Consider the following 15,693-nt stretch of genomic DNA (forward strand, 5'->3'; position numbering starts at 1 on the left):
TGTTGTGCATTACAATGAAAGGTAGATATAATAATAGAAATACTCATGGTGTGTGTGTGTGTGTGTGTGTGTGTGTGTGTGTGTGTGTGTGTGTGTGTGTGTGTTCTGGTAATCATCACGTTGTGGGGACAATAATCTGTTTACACAGTCACGTAATGGGGACCTCTTGCGTTGTGGGGACAAAAAATCTGGTCCCCATAAGGGTGACCCATTTAATTATATAGAGGAGCTATTCTGAAGGTACTGGGCGGAGTTTTAGCATTGGCCCATAACACATGATTATCAGGTAGTGTATGTGTGTGAAGCGGGTGCTCAGCTGCGCCCCCAAACATTTTTGACTGGTAATGCGCTCACTTCTCCACACACACATTTTCCAATTATGGTTGGGTACCGCCCACTTCCGGGTCCTCGTTAGGAAGGATTTCAGCAGCAAAACGAAAATATAAGTATGATATTGATACTTTACACGGAGGACAAAGAAGAAGATTATTTACTGGAGATGCCAACTAAGGATCTAAACTTCTGCAGAGGATAAAAGTGAAGCTCAAGGTAAGCACATATGTATTAAACTAAAACTAATTAGGTTAATTCGATTAGTCAGCGGGCTAGCTAGTTAGTGCTAATTGTCGAGGCTAAGTGTGGCCTGACATGTTTTTGTGTTTTTCTAATCACATAATCATGCAATTTAATGTTATGGACTTAATTTTAACTGACAAATGTCGTCAAGTCTTTAGTCTGACTGATTGCTAATGGAGGGATTATGTTATTAAGTTTATTTCTGTCTAGTTCGCGTTAGTGCTGGATGGTTGATTATTGTATACTTTAAATTAAAGACAAGTTATATTTCTTGTCAGGACACAGGTTTAAATCGCGTTCCGCGGGGGGAGGGGGGTATTATCGCACTTGTGTTTGACTTTTAGTTTTGATATGAAGAATTAAATATCAATAATTGTTTTTACATTTAAGCGAACTCATAGGCAACATAAATTATACAAGCCACAGATCTTGACCAAAGTGCTTCACAGAGAAATTAAGTAAATACAAAACACTGAAATGATAAGTAGCTTTTAAATAATAAATTAATACGCTTCGTTTTAAGTATGGCCGTAGTTAAAATAAACAGGGGTTTGTATGTTGAGATAGTTCATAAAAGTAGTTAGGTTAAGGTCTAAATGAGTAGGCTAGTTAAATAATTGCCAAGGCTACCTGTGATTATATAGATGTTGGTTTTGTGAGAGATTAGAGCCTAAGTGAAAATGGTGAGTTGATGCATTGTGCCAGATGATAAATCTGATATTATCCTTGAGTTCTGATTTCTTGTCTTACATTGATCAATATCATTGTAATACAGTGTTGCATTACATTAATACAATATAGTGTTACATTACAATAACATTCATATCTACTTATTGAACATGCTAGTTGAATTATGCATGTCTCCCTATTTTCACAGTGTAATTTATTTCACACAATTTTTTCTCTATCAGTTTGAAATGCCACCACGAATCAGCCCCCTTAAGGATGCCATGCATCATGTTGTTTCGAAGACTGACAAAACATTCAAATTAGATGTGAAGTATATCAATGCAGTGAAAGGTAAGGAGGTGTGATTCATCATTCAATATTTACCATCATATGCATGTCCTAACCATAATCTTATGAGCATGTAATGCCAAACTTCTGGGTACATTAATTATACCCCTGGTTGCAGCTTATTTTAAATCAGCAGCCAACTATTTGTCTTTTTTTCCTTTATCTATATGTTTTTTTGTGTGTAAAAATGTTTTTTTTTTTTTGTATATTGCAGGACGTGGTCTATTTGCAAAGGGTGCCTTTTGCAAAGGTGATTTTGTTGTTGAGTATAGGGGAGATATGATAAATGATGCAGAACTGCAGAGGAGAAGAAAACGTTACCACGCATCCTGTGCTGCATTTATGTTTGATTTCAAGTGGCGAGGGAAAACATGGTGGTAAGAAGTCAAGTTGCACCAAAGTTATATTCCTTTTTTCTAAACTATAGTAAAAAATAGGGCTGAACGATTAATTGCATTTGCGATAATATCGCGATATGATGAAACGCGATTTTGTAACCGCAAAAGCTGCGATTACACTCTAGTCACGTGACACACAATAGTAAAGCAGTCTGAACTGCAGATGAAGCCTCAAATTGGCACGCTACGCATATAGGCCTGGCATAGGCTACAGGAAAGAACAGTTTGTTTAATTTATGTGATTGTGTTATAGCCTAGATTCTCTTCAACGATTCAGATAATTTCAGAATCGAGTCTGAGCTTGGTTTTAAACACAGATGCGTGATGACGCTGCGTGTGCTTTAAAAACAACCGTATTCTGCTTGCTTCTAATTCCTCTGTCACACACATTCGAACCTTCCGAAAAATAGTATTTCATACAGTTCGGAAAAGTTTAAGCGAATTGGACGTTCGCGGGCTTCATTGCACTTCTAGATCATAGCGCGGTCCCGCCCGCCGGTATTTTCCTTGCAAATGCTCTATAAAGGCATCATATGTCTTTTGGAATGCAGTTGGCTTATATATTAAAAATAAAAGTATGAAAACCATCGACAGAAGCTGCTTTCAATTTCAAATACTCACGCCCGCTTTGTGAAGAGCGCTCTCACATGCGGCTGTGAGCCACTCTGTCTACGTGTACTTGCATCTCAAAATGCGTTTATGACGCAAAATTAATGCAAACAGTCAGTTATGTCTTAAGTTATTAAACAGACAGAACAAACCACATCTTATATTTTAAAAGAGATCTGTGCATTAGTGTGAAGCAGCTTATCGTATCTAAACTGAGAAAGAAAAATCACAGCTCTGGAATGGAAAACATTCAGACGACTCTTAAATACTGATAGCACTCTTTGTTTATTGCTTGTAATGTTTTTTCCCCTCTTTGTTATTGGTAGCTTTTATGTTTTGAAGCTATATTTGTTTATATAGCCTATTTAAAATTCTTAACATGTAATTGTATTAATTTAGTTTTTAATGTGTAATTATTTTTAAAAGTAGCATATGTAATTAAATAAATATTTCAAGTTTTATTAATAAGATTAATTAATAAATAAAAAAAGTTGATCGGCTCATGAGGTGCCTAAAGATTTCCATCCATATTTTACAATGATTTATTGCTTGTGTTTGTTGAATAATATAAAAGATTACGAGCTCAAAAAATAATCGCGTATTAAATCGCAATCGCAATATTGGTACAAATAATCGCAATTAGATTATTTTCCAAAATCGTTCAGCCCTAGTAAAAAAGACACTGATTTGTGGTGGTATATTGTAATACTTGTATTCATCCTTTTCTCATGCTTTCATATTTAAGTATTGATGCCTCAAGAGAAGATGGATCGTTTGGGCGGATAGCTAATGATTGCCACAAACATCCAAATTGTAAGATGAAGAAAATTGACGTCAATGGAAAGCCTCACCTTTGTCTGTTTGCCCTGGATGACATTAAAGAAGGAGAAGAAATTGCCTATGATTATGGAGGAGAAGACTACCCATGGAGAACACAAGTATGTTGCAAAGCACACTGTGTACAGAATAGCTCATATTAGAATAGCTCAGAATAGCTCATATTGTTGCAACATGTCAAACAAGTTGTTGGTTGAATAGATTAGAATTTGAATCTATTAGAAATCTGAGTCTAATTTGTCTATTCCAATAAATGATATCCAAATCTCAGAAAGCTACAATCCAAGTTAAGTTACTTTTAGGTCAGTGTTTCAATTTATACATTAAAGAATGAGGTGGTACAGTCTTTGGCCACATTTTTTTGCCCCAAGTTATGTGTAGCCATATTGGCCATATTGCAACTAATGGGTGAAATGTAATCCCAAAAAACAAAACAATGATTATCTATGTAAAATTAAGACATTTTATACTTGTAAAGATGTTTTTTTGTTTGTTCAATTTTATTTATTTATTCTGAAGTCATGTGATATCTGCTGCAGATTTCTCTCTTGTGTTACCTTGTCTAATATCTTGTCATTATAAATGTTGTCTCTTACAGATAACCAGCCTTGCTGTTAATACCAGCGCAGCGAGTGACTCTGATCCTTCTCTTCAGTCAGAGACTCGGATGGATGATGAATCTGCTCAAATCAGCTCTCCTCAACCGGTACGTTCACATTCATCACTAAAGATTTAGGTCTACTGACTCTCTTTGTCATGGTTTAGTGATTTTTAAGCATATTTTGATGTGTATCTGTTGTAAATTAATACATTAAACCGTTTAACGACATGTGTCCAGTAGGTTAGTGCTAGTGGAGTATTTAGGGCCAGTTTTATCCTTCACAAGGATTTTTTTTCTGGGTTATTTGTTGATTTAAAATGGACACTCACGACGTCCCCACAACACACTTTCAGTTAGTGTTTGAGTTTCAACTTGTGTGTTGAATTTGATGAAACTAGTCCCCATAAGGAACTATAACGTTGTGTGTGTGAAAGGTCCTCATGAAGCTGGTTTTATTCCAGGTGTGTGTGAGCGCTAACAGAGGTTGAATTGGACAGGAATAAGTGTTTTAGATTAAGTTGATTTGTCTCTCTCTCTGAAGTCATGTGATATCTGCTGCAGATTTATCTCTTGTGTTTCCTTGTTCTAATATCTTGTCATTATAAATGTTGTCTCTTACAGATAACCAGCCTTGCTGTTAATACCAGCGCAGCGAGTGACTCTGATCCTTCTCTCCAGTCAGAGACTCGGATGGATGATGAATCTGCTCAAATCAGCTCTCCTCAACCGGTACGTTCACATTCATCACTAAAACATGACAAAGTGAGACAGTAGACTTAAATCTTTAATGATTTTTAAGCATATTTTGATGTGTATCTGTTGTAAATTAATACATTAAACCATTTAACGACATGTGTCCAGTAGGTTAGTGCTAGTGGAGTATTTAGGGCCAGTTTTATCCTTCACAAGGATTTTTTTCTGGGTTAATTGTTGCTTTAAAATGGACACTCACGACGTCCCCACAACACACTTTCAGTTAGTGTTTGAGTCTCAACTTGTGTGTTGAATTTGATGAAACTAGTCCCCATAAGGAACTATAACGTTGTGTGTGAAAGGTCCTCATGAAGCTGGTTTAATCCAGATGTGTGTGAGCGCTAACAGAGGTTGAATTGGACAGGAATAATTGTTTTAGATTAAGTTGATTTGTCTTTCTCTCTGAAGTTATGTGATATCTGCTGCAGATTTCTCTCTTGTGTATCCTTGTTCTAATATCTTGTCATTATAAATGTTGTCTCTTACAGATAACCAGCCTTGCTGTTAATACCAGCGCAGCGAGTGACTCTGATCCTTCTCTCCAGTCAGAGACTCGGATGGATGATGAATCTGCTCAAATCAGCTCTCCTCAACCGGTACGTTCACATTCATCACTAAAGATTTAGGTCTACTGACTCTCTTTGTCATGGTTTAGTGATTTTTAAGCATATTTTGATGTGTATCTGTTGTAAATTAATACATTAAACCGTTTAACGACATGTGTCCAGTAGGTTAGTGCTAGTGGAGTATTTAGGGCCAGTTTTATCCTTCACAAGGATTTTTTTTCTGGGTTAATTGTTGATTTAAAATGGACGCTCACGACGTCCCCACAACACACTTTCAGTTAGTGTTTGAGTCTCAACTTGTGTGTTGAATTTGATGAAACTAGTCCCCATAAGGAACTATAACGTTGTGTGTGAAAGGTCCTCATGAAGCTGGTTTAATCCAGGTGTGTGTGAGCGCTAACAGAGGTTGAATTGGACAGGAATAAGTGTTTTAGATTAAGTTGATTTGTCTCTCTCTCTGAAGTCATGTGATATCTGCTGCAGATTTCTCTCTTGTGTTTCCTTGTTCTAATATCTTGTCATTATAAATGTTGTCTCTTACAGATAACCAGCCTTGCTGTTAATACCAGCGCAGCGAGTGACTCTGATCCTTCTCTCCAGTCAGAGACTCGGATGGATGATGAATCTGCTCAAATCAGCTCTCCTCAACCGGTACGTTCACATTCATCACTAAAACATGACAAAGTGAGACAGTAGACTTAAAACTTTAGTGATTTTTAAGCATATTTTGATGTGTATCTGTTGTAAATTAATACATTAAACCGTTTAACGACATGTGTCCAGTAGGTTAGTGCTAGTGGAGTATTTAGGGCCAGTTTTATCCTTCTCAAGGATTTTTTTCTGGGTTAATTGTTGCTTTAAAATGGACACTCACGACGTCCCCACAACACACTTTCAGTTAGTGTTTGAGTTTCAACTTGTGTGTTGAATTTGATGAAACTAGTCCCCATAAGGAACTATAACGTTGTGTGTGAAAGGTCCTCATGAAGCTGGTTTTAATCCAGATGTGTGTGAGCGCTAACAGAGGTTGAATTGGACAGGAATAAGTGTTTTAGATTAAGTTGATTTGTCTTTCTCTCTGAAGTCATGTGATATCTGCTGCAGATTTCTCTCTTGTTTCCTTGTTCTAATATCTTGTCATTATAAATGTTGTCTCTTAAAGATAACCAGCCTTGCTGTTAATACCAGCGCAGCGAGTGACTCTGATCCTTCTCTCCAGTCAGAGACTCGGATGGATGATGAATCTGCTCAAATCAGCTCTCCTCAACCGGTACGTTCACATTCATCACTAAAGATTTAGGTCTACTGACTCTCTTTGTCATGGTTTAGTGATTTTTAAGCATATTTTGATGTGTATCTGTTGTAAATTAATACATTAAACCGTTTAACGACATGTGTCCAGTAGGTTAGTGCTAGTGGAGTATTTAGGGCCAGTTTTATCCTTCACAAGGATTTTTTTTTCTGGGTTATTTGTTGATTTAAAATGGACGCTCACGACGTCCCCACAACACACTTTCAGTTAGTGTTTGAGTTTCAACTTGTGTGTTGAATTTGATGAAACTAGTCCCCATAAGGAACTATAACGTTGTGTGTGAAAGGTCCTCATGAAGCTGGTTTAATCCAGATGTGTGTGAGCGCTAACAGAGGTTGAATTGGACAGGAATAAGTGTTTTAGATTAAGTTGATTTGTCTCTCTCTCTGAAGTCATGTGATATCTGCTGCAGATTTCTCTCTTGTGTTTCCTTGTTCTAATATCTTGTCATTATAAATGTTGTCTCTTACAGATAACCAGCCTTGCTGTTAATACCAGCGCAGCGAGTGACTCTGATCCTTCTCTCCAGTCAGAGACTCGGATGGATGATGAATCTGCTCAAATCAGCTCTCCTCAACCGGTACGTTCACATTCATCACTAAAACATGACAAAGTGAGACAGTAGACTTAAATCTTTAGTGATTTTTAAGCATATTTTGATGTGTATCTGTTGTAAATTAATACATTAAACCGTTTAACGACATGTGTCCAGTAGGTTAGTGCTAGTGGAGTATTTAGGGCCAGTTTTATCCTTCACAAGGATTTTTTTCTGGGTTAATTGTTGCTTTAAAATGGACACTCACGGGACGTCCCCACAACACACTTCCAGTTAGTGTTTGAGTTTCAACTTGTGTGTTGAATTTGATGAAACTAGTCCCCATAAGGAACTATAACGTTGTGTGTGAAAGGTCCTCATGAAGCTGGTTTAATCCAGATGTGTGTGAGCGCTAACAGAGGTTGAATTGGACAGGAATAAGTGTTTTAGATTAAGTTGATTTGTCTTTCTCTCTGAAGTCATGTGATATCTGCTGCAGATTTCTCTCTTGTATTACCTTGTTCTAATATCTTGTCATTATAAATGTTGTCTCTTACAGATAACCAGCCTTGCTGTTTATACCAGCGCAGCGAGTGACTCTGATCCTTCTCTCCAGTCAGAGACTCGGATGGATGATGAATCTGCTCAAATCAGCTCTCCTCAACCGGTACGTTCACATTCATCACTAAAACATGACAAAGTGAGACAGTAGACTTAAATCTTTAGTGATTTTTAAGCATATTTTGATGTGTATCTGTTGTAAATTAATACATTAAACCGTTTAACGACATGTGTCCAGTAGGTTAGTGCTAGTGGAGTATTTAGGGCCAGTTTTATCCTTCACAAGGATTTTTTTCTGGGTTAATTGTTGCTTTAAAATGGACACTCACGACGTCCCCACAACACACTTCCAGTTAGTGTTTGAGTTTCAACTTGTGTGTTGAATTTGATGAAACTAGTCCCCATAAGGAACTATAACGTTGTGTGTGAAAGGTCCTCATGAAGCTGGTTTAATCCAGATGTGTGTGAGCGCTAACAGAGGTTGAATTGGACAGGAATAAGTGTTTTAGATTAAGTTGATTTGTCTTTCTCTCTGAAGTCATGTGATATCTGCTGCAGATTTCTCTCTTGTATTACCTTGTTCTAATATCTTGTCATTATAAATGTTGTCTCTTACAGATAACCAGCCTTGCTGTTTATACCAGCGCAGCGAGTGACTCTGATCCTTCTCTCCAGTCAGAGACTCGGATGGATGATGAATCTGCTCAAATCAGCTCTCCTCAACCGGTACGTTCACATTCATCACTAAAACATGACAAAGTGAGACAGTAGACTTAAATCTTTAGTGATTTTTAAGCATATTTTGATGTGTATCTGTTGTAAATTAATACATTAAACCGTTTAACGACATGTGTCCAGTAGGTTAGTGCTAGTGGAGTATTTAGGGCCAGTTTTATCCTTCACAAGGATTTTTTTCTGGGTTAATTGTTGCTTTAAAATGGACACTCACGACGTCCCCACAACACACTTCCAGTTAGTGTTTGAGTTTCAACTTGTGTGTTGAATTTGATGAAACTAGTCCCCATAAGGAACTATAACGTTGTGTGTGAAAGGTCCTCATGAAGCTGGTTTAATCCAGATGTGTGTGAGCGCTAACAGAGGTTGAATTGGACAGGAATAAGTGTTTTAGATTAAGTTGATTTGTCTTTCTCTCTGAAGTCATGTGATATCTGCTGCAGATTTCTCTCTTGTATTACCTTGTTCTAATATCTTGTCATTATAAATGTTGTCTCTTACAGATAACCAGCCTTGCTGTTTATACCAGCGCAGCGAGTGACTCTGATCCTTCTCTCCAGTCAGAGACTCGGATGGATGATGAATCTGCTCAAATCAGCTCTCCTCAACCGGTACGTTCACATTCATCACTAAAACATGACAAAGTGAGACAGTAGACTTAAATCTTTAGTGATTTGTAAGCATATTTTGATGTGTATCTGTTGTAAATTAATACATTAAACCGTTTAACGACATGTGTCCAGTAGGTTAGTGCTAGTGGAGTATTTAGGGCCAGTTTTATCCTTCACAAGGATTTTTTTCTAGGTTAATTGTTGCTTTAAAATGGACACTCACGGGACGTCCCCACAACACACTTTCAGTTAGTGTTTGAGTCTCAACTTGTGTGTTGAATTGGATGAAACTAGTCCCCATAAGGAACTATAACGTTGTGTGTGAAAGGTCCTCATGAAGCTGGTTTTAATCCAGATGTGTGTGAGCGAGGTTTGCTGGACAGGAATTGTTTATTTATTTTTCTCACTTTTTTATTTTTACATTTCAAATACTATAATATAAAATGTTGTTTATACTGTTTTCTTTTTTTTTTTACAGATTGTGATACAGCTCCAAAATGAAAATGACATTTTTGTACCAAGACTTAGACGGACTAAAAGTATCATGGTAAGTTCTCAAGTCGCAACGAGACTCAATGGCTATGTTTACATTGCACACGTTGGAGTTTTTCCCTCTTTTGCTCCTCTTTTAAATCGCTAATTTGAAAGCGAAAGTTAAATGTGCATGGCTGCACGGGCATTTATAATTTGAGTGAATTCCTATGGAAGCTCGCTCTGCTCACTCTTTACATATGATTAAGGTGTTTACATAGGAAGGCTTTTCAGTCTGATTGAGCCATCAATCTGATTACTAATGGATTATTTTGTTGCCTGTAAACGTAACCATTTTCATCTCTTTGAGTAGTTATTTTGCTTAGATTTTTGTTAATTTTATTACACTGAGAACTTTAGTATAACAAACAATAAGCAGCAGCAAATCGTCACATGTAAATTGTAAATTAAAAAAAAAAAATACTTGAACAGATCATTATCACAACAGTTCACAATATTTGTCTGTCAATTTACTGATCAATTTGTTAAATGCATTAGTTCTATCTATTTCTAATTAACTTTTTTTATTTTTTATTTTTAAGATGAAAGATATGGATCTTCAAGATTCTGGTGAGCTCTTTGATTCTACACCAGAGAGTTCAGATAATTATGTTCCAGATACCACTTCTGACAGTGACAGTGATGTTAGCCTTACACTGAACCCAACAAAACGTCAGCTTCTTGATGAACTGGATATTGATGAATCTGGCTCCGTGAGTTCCCCTGACTGTGACACAACAACGTCAGACAAAATGCACAGCCTTACGCCTGAAGCATCTGGAACAGGAGAAGAACCCAGTTCAAGTCAGAACACAATAGACTGTGTAGTTGTTAATGCATACCAAAAAAGAGATGGCAGTAGAGTGTACAACAAGAGACATTACTGCTTGTATTGCTCCAAACCTTACGCTAAGATGGCAAGGCATCTAGAAAGTTCACATGCAAATAAATCTGATGTGGCTAGAGCTCTAAGCTTTCCAAAAGGTTCAAAGGAGAGAAAAAAACAACTGGATTATATCCGCAACAAAGGGAACTATGCCCACAATGCTGCTGTTATGGAATCAGGAAAGGGGGAACTGGTGCCATTTAAACGACCACCTAAAGAAGCACAGGGAGATGATTTCATGCATTGTGCGTACTGTCAAGGACTTTTTACAAGAAAGGTCCTGTGGCGACATATGCGTTCTTGTAGACTTAAACCTCAGTCAGTCCCCCCCAAACCAGGAAAAAACCGTGTTCAGTCCTTGTGTACATACACGGGGCCTGTGCCTTCAAACATGACCAAACAACTGTGGGAAGTAATCAGTGCCATGAATCCTGACCCAATCACAGATATAATAAAAAATGACAGGGTAATTACTGAAATTGGGCAGCACTTGTTGAACAAAGGAGGGCTATCAGCCAAAAATAAACAGTGTGTGCGAGAGAAGATGCGAGAATTGGGAAGGTTGATTCACAAGGCAAGGAGAGTCACCTCGTTAAAAACGATGGAAGATTGTGTAAATCCAAAGAAGTACATGGAGACTGTCAAAGCTGTCAAGTATACGTGTGGGTATGACAGTGAAACGGACAAGTTCATGATTCCATCGCTTGCAAACAAGCTTGGGAATTCCCTGGTTAAAGTGAGTAAACTCTTAAAAGCTCAGGGATTAATCTCAAATGACGAACAGCTTGTGAAGAACGCCAGTGAGTTTCTAGAAGTCCATGCGAACAAGTGGAACGAGTTAATCTCGGCTACAGCATTGCGGAACATCAGTGAAGCAAAGTGGAATGTACCCACTATCATGCCCTTTACTGAAGATGTCCAGAAAATGCATACATATCTCAGTCAAGTGCAAGACAAATGGTTCAAAACACTCTCTGAAAGTCCCTCTACCAAAGCCTGGATGGAGCTGGCAAAGGTGTGTCTAGCCCAGATGATTCTCTTTAACCGGCGCAGGGAAGGAGAGGTTTCGAGCATGCCTTTGTCTGCATTTTTATCAAGAGACACTTCTGATCCACATGAGGATGTGGACTGGGCACTCTCTGAAGTGGAAAAAAAACTCTGCAGACACTTCACAAGGGTTATCACAAGGGGAAAGCGTGGTCGACCAGTTCCAATCCTTCTGACTCCAAAGATGCTATGTGCCTTAGAACTCCTTGTTAAGCAGAGAGAGGCTTGTGCGGTTCTGAAAGACAATGCCTACATGTTTGCAAGACCAGAAGCTATGACACATTTTCGAGGGTCAGACTGCCTCCGTGGCTTTGCGAAGGCGTGTGGCTCAAAGTGTCCCAAGTCTCTGACATCTACAAGACTGCGAAAGCATGCCGCAACCCTTTCAACAGTGCTGAATATGACTGACACTGAGATGGACCAGCTGGCAAACTTTCTTGGACACGACATAAGAATCCATCGTGAGTTCTATCGACTCCCTGAGAAGACCCTGCAACTTGCCAAGATCAGCAAAGTTCTAATGGCTCTTGAGCAAGGAAGATTAGCCGAGTTCCATGGCAAGAACTTGGATGAAATTGGGATAGATCCTGATGGTGTGGTATTTTATTTGACTTTTGTTTGATTTTCTGTTTACCATCTATTCATATACCATGTGTTTTACCATTGTTAAGCTGTACTTTGAACTTCCACAGAAAAAGTTATTGACTGTGATGAGGAAGACGGGAGCATACAAGAGGGACACTGTTCATCTACTGTTGACGGTTTGTATTCCTGTCAAAATACACTACATTTTGAAGTTAATCTCAGTTTTCAGTCACGTAATTTATGAAGACCTGACTGGCAAAAACATTGTTCTAACATCATAGCTAACATTAAAGAAGATGCTTCAGTATGCTGAACAATTTTTTTTTTGACGAATCGGCTCATTGTGTAATGACTCAAATGCCTCCAAGCTATTCTTCAAAATGTTTTACACTAAACATTTATTCTGGAGTGAATATTTTTTTGTGGAGTTTACTACCATAAAAATTATATTTCATAAGAGAAACGTGTAAATTTGTCATAATAATTTTATGCTAGCTGATCCGCTCTCTTCTTGTGTTGGTTGTGTCATGGCACTAAACAAACCATTTCAGATGATTAAGACATGAAATATAATGGTTAAATACTCCGTTTACTTGAGCTTATGTCTGCTGGAAAGATGTAGTTAAATTATACTTGCAATAATGAAGAATTGCACAGGTTTAGGGTTTATTGTACTTTAATGATTTTAAATAATTAGTGCATAAGTGTGACAAATAACACATTAATTGTGTATTATCAGCATTCTATAGTACATTTAAAGTGTATATTTTTCTGAAAATGTTGAACTTTGATTATTTTCCATAGAACCATCGGCAGAGGTGGCACTTACTCCTACCGAGAGGAATGACATGCCGCCACCACCCAAGAGACGCAGACCACCATCAAATGAAGAGATGCCTACAGGAGCCAGTGCTGTGAGGCCTTCTTCCAAAGGTGAACTCTTTACACATTTCTAAGACTAAATTAGACCCTTTAGGAACACTTAACACCCAGATCTCAGACCAGATCACACTAAATGCTTATTTTGTTTTTTGCCGTTTCCCTTTTTGAGCCGTTTCCACCAAAAGTGTAGCGATTTGAACACTTTGCCGCAGAACTGTTTCTGCTGGCATCCCTAAATTGTTTCTCTACACAATTTCAAGATCATTAATGCTCGGGAACCCATCTGTAGTTGTTTATAGGGTTACTTGGTTGATGCTAGAATCTACTAGGTGCTTTGTGGCACTAGTAGGAATTGTAGCTGTTCTAATAATTTAAAGATCAGTAATAACTAACCCCTGGAGCAGTTGTGGATGGATGCATAAAAATAACTTGCAGCCAAGACATTGATCCTAATATAATTTCCTTTTCCCCAATTATCATTTCAGGCCAAGTGACTGAATCTTAAAATCACTGTTTGATTGACAGTGTAATTCTATTTATAGGTAGAGTGTAAATAATTTATCTTGCTATATAGATGCTGACATAAATACTAGGGCTGCCCTCGACTAAAGATTTTTCTAGTAGTCGTTCATTTTAAGCTATTAGTCATCTAATCGCATTATTATATTAATAAGCCATAACTCCTAATGAGCCTTTAATTGCCTATTAATACATAGTCTAACACACATAAAGCTCCACAGCACACCGGCAAACAGTGATTATGAGTGTGTCTTGAAAAAACAGAAGGAGACTGTCTAAACATTGTAATAATTTATTGATAATGTTTTCGGCTGCAGAGATTAAATCGACGATGCTGACTCGTCATCTCCGCAGTGAAGCGCCTAGATTACTTCAGATTACATAGTCAGAATATCAGACCTGCCGACCTGTACGCATTTTGAGTAGCAGGCACGCATTTTGACCTCAGAGTACGCTGGTACGATTTCTCGCTCTAAACTACACAAAAACCTGGTGATGCCTCTGTGCATCTGCAGTCCTCAAATCAAGCAACAGCAAAAGAAGAGTTTGACCAATCATAGCGCTGGGTTCATTCCCAAATAGAAAACGGGGATGATTGACAGATGTGCAAGGCCTATCATTAAAAAGAGACTGAAAATCGACAGCAATAAAGAATCCCGCTCGATCCCCCTTTCTTAAAGGGATGGTTCGGAGTAATTTCAACCTAGGGTCCTTTGCACCATGACCTCGAGCCAAACACATGACCCATTCCCCCGCTAACGGATCCAAGGTTGTATCTGGTAAATTACCCCACTAATAATGCCCTGAATGGTATCAAACTTATACAGTAGTACAAATGGGTTCTGTACTCATAAAACGAGGCATTGGAAAGTTTGTAAGTGCCTTAGGAGTTTATATAAATAACTCTTGCCTGATGGCTAATGCTACCGCTAACCCGGACGTCGAGGTCACTTCCGTGATTTTGGAAAAGCCCGTAAAAGTCCTACCAGAAAGTGACACCGGGCGATCACACGGTAAAAGTTTTTTGGTATATCTAAAACAAAATATCATTTTTATTAGGCAGCCCTAATAAATACTAATAATAGGATTTAGAACGTCTGGTAGGAATTCAAGTACACACACTTTATCATTTCAATAGTTTTTTTCTGTCCACTTTTAGGTAAAAGTACCCAGAAGAAGACACCCTGGCAGCAGACAGAGGTGCAGGCGGTGGAAAGGCACATGAAGCGATTCATCACATCACTCACTGTACCAGCTAAGAGCGACTGTGACAAATGTTTAAAAGCTGAACCAGAAGCGCTGAAGAACCGCGATTGGAAGACCGTAAAGTTTTACATTTATAATCGCATTACAGCTTGCAAAAAGAAAATGCAGTGCAAATAATAATAATGTGAAGATGCAACTCTGTCATGGCATGCTTCTGTCAATTTTTTCAAAGATGTTAAAGGGTTAGTTCAGGCTATAGAATAACTTTAGTTTTAAAGGGTTAGTTCACCCAAAAATGAAAATTCTGTCAGTAATTACTCTCCCTCGTGTTGTTCCCTGTAAGACTTTCGTTCATCTTCAGAACACAAATGAAGATACTTTTGATGAAATTTAAGAGCTGGCTCACTCCTTCAATAGGCTTCTATTGTAATTGATATCTGCCATCCCAGAAAAGTTAAAGACATAGTTAAAATAGTCCAAGTGACTACAGCGGCTCAACCTTAAGTTTATCAAGTGACGAGAATACTTTTTATGCGCAAAAACAAAACAAAAATAACGTCTTTATTCAACTGGTCATTTTCAGTTCACGTAGTGTAAAGACGTTATTTTTATTTTGTTTTTGCGCATAAAAAGTCCGCAAAAACTTGATAAACTTAAGGTTGAGCCGCTGTAGTCACTTGGACTATTTTAACTATGTCTTTAACTTTTCTGGGATGGCAGATATCAATTACAATAGAAGCCTATTGAAGGAGTGAGCCAGCTCTTAAATTTCATCAAAACTATCTTCATTTGTGTTCTGAAGATGAACGAAAGTCTTACAGGGAACAACACGAGGGAGAGTAATTACTGACAGAATTTTCATTTTTGGGTGAACTAACCCTTTAAAACTAAAGTTATTCTATAGCCTACAAGTGGTGCTGTAATGT

At 37.9% G+C, this 15,693-nt stretch overlaps 2 protein-coding genes across 2 annotated transcripts; both read left to right on the plus strand.

Moving 5' to 3' along the window:
- Positions 1–253: 253 nt before the first annotated feature.
- On the plus strand, positions 254–7,916 carry LOC306997530 (uncharacterized protein; the record flags this gene model as incomplete). The annotated part of the gene is made up of 11 exons (XM_079610833.1): positions 254–549; positions 1,488–1,596; positions 1,808–1,970; positions 3,346–3,538; positions 4,036–4,143; positions 4,660–4,767; positions 5,280–5,387; positions 5,901–6,008; positions 6,520–6,627; positions 7,142–7,249; positions 7,764–7,916. Exons 2-11 carry the CDS (start codon positions 1,494–1,496, stop codon positions 7,914–7,916), a joined length of 1,260 nt encoding a protein of 419 aa, XP_079466959.1. The 5' UTR covers positions 254–549; positions 1,488–1,493.
- A 469-nt stretch (positions 7,917–8,385) lies between these two features.
- Positions 8,386–15,038, plus strand: LOC306996701 (uncharacterized protein). Its single transcript, XM_079609486.1, has 7 exons — positions 8,386–8,491; positions 9,004–9,111; positions 9,590–9,658; positions 10,185–12,168; positions 12,268–12,336; positions 12,965–13,093; positions 14,721–15,038. Exons 1-7 carry the CDS (start codon positions 8,453–8,455, stop codon positions 14,942–14,944), a joined length of 2,622 nt encoding a protein of 873 aa, XP_079465612.1. The 5' UTR covers positions 8,386–8,452; the 3' UTR covers positions 14,945–15,038.
- Positions 15,039–15,693: the final 655 nt, after the last annotated feature.

This window comes from Phoxinus phoxinus (genome assembly GCF_949152265.1).
Source record: "Phoxinus phoxinus genome assembly, chromosome: 4".
In the NCBI taxonomy this organism is placed as follows: domain Eukaryota; kingdom Metazoa; phylum Chordata; class Actinopteri; order Cypriniformes; family Leuciscidae; genus Phoxinus; species Phoxinus phoxinus.

Bases quoted from the DNA above. Each gene is read 5' to 3' on its own strand.
- LOC306996701 (XM_079609486.1), top strand. From the start codon at position 8,453: ATGGATGATGAATCTGCTCAAATCAGCTCTCCTCAACCG. The intron at 12,169-12,267 runs GTGTGGTATTTT...GAACTTCCACAG, and splicing joins AATTGGGATAGATCCTGATG to AAAAAGTTATTGACTGTGAT. The intron at 12,337-12,964 runs GTTTGTATTCCT...TATTTTCCATAG, and splicing joins CTGTTCATCTACTGTTGACG to AACCATCGGCAGAGGTGGCA.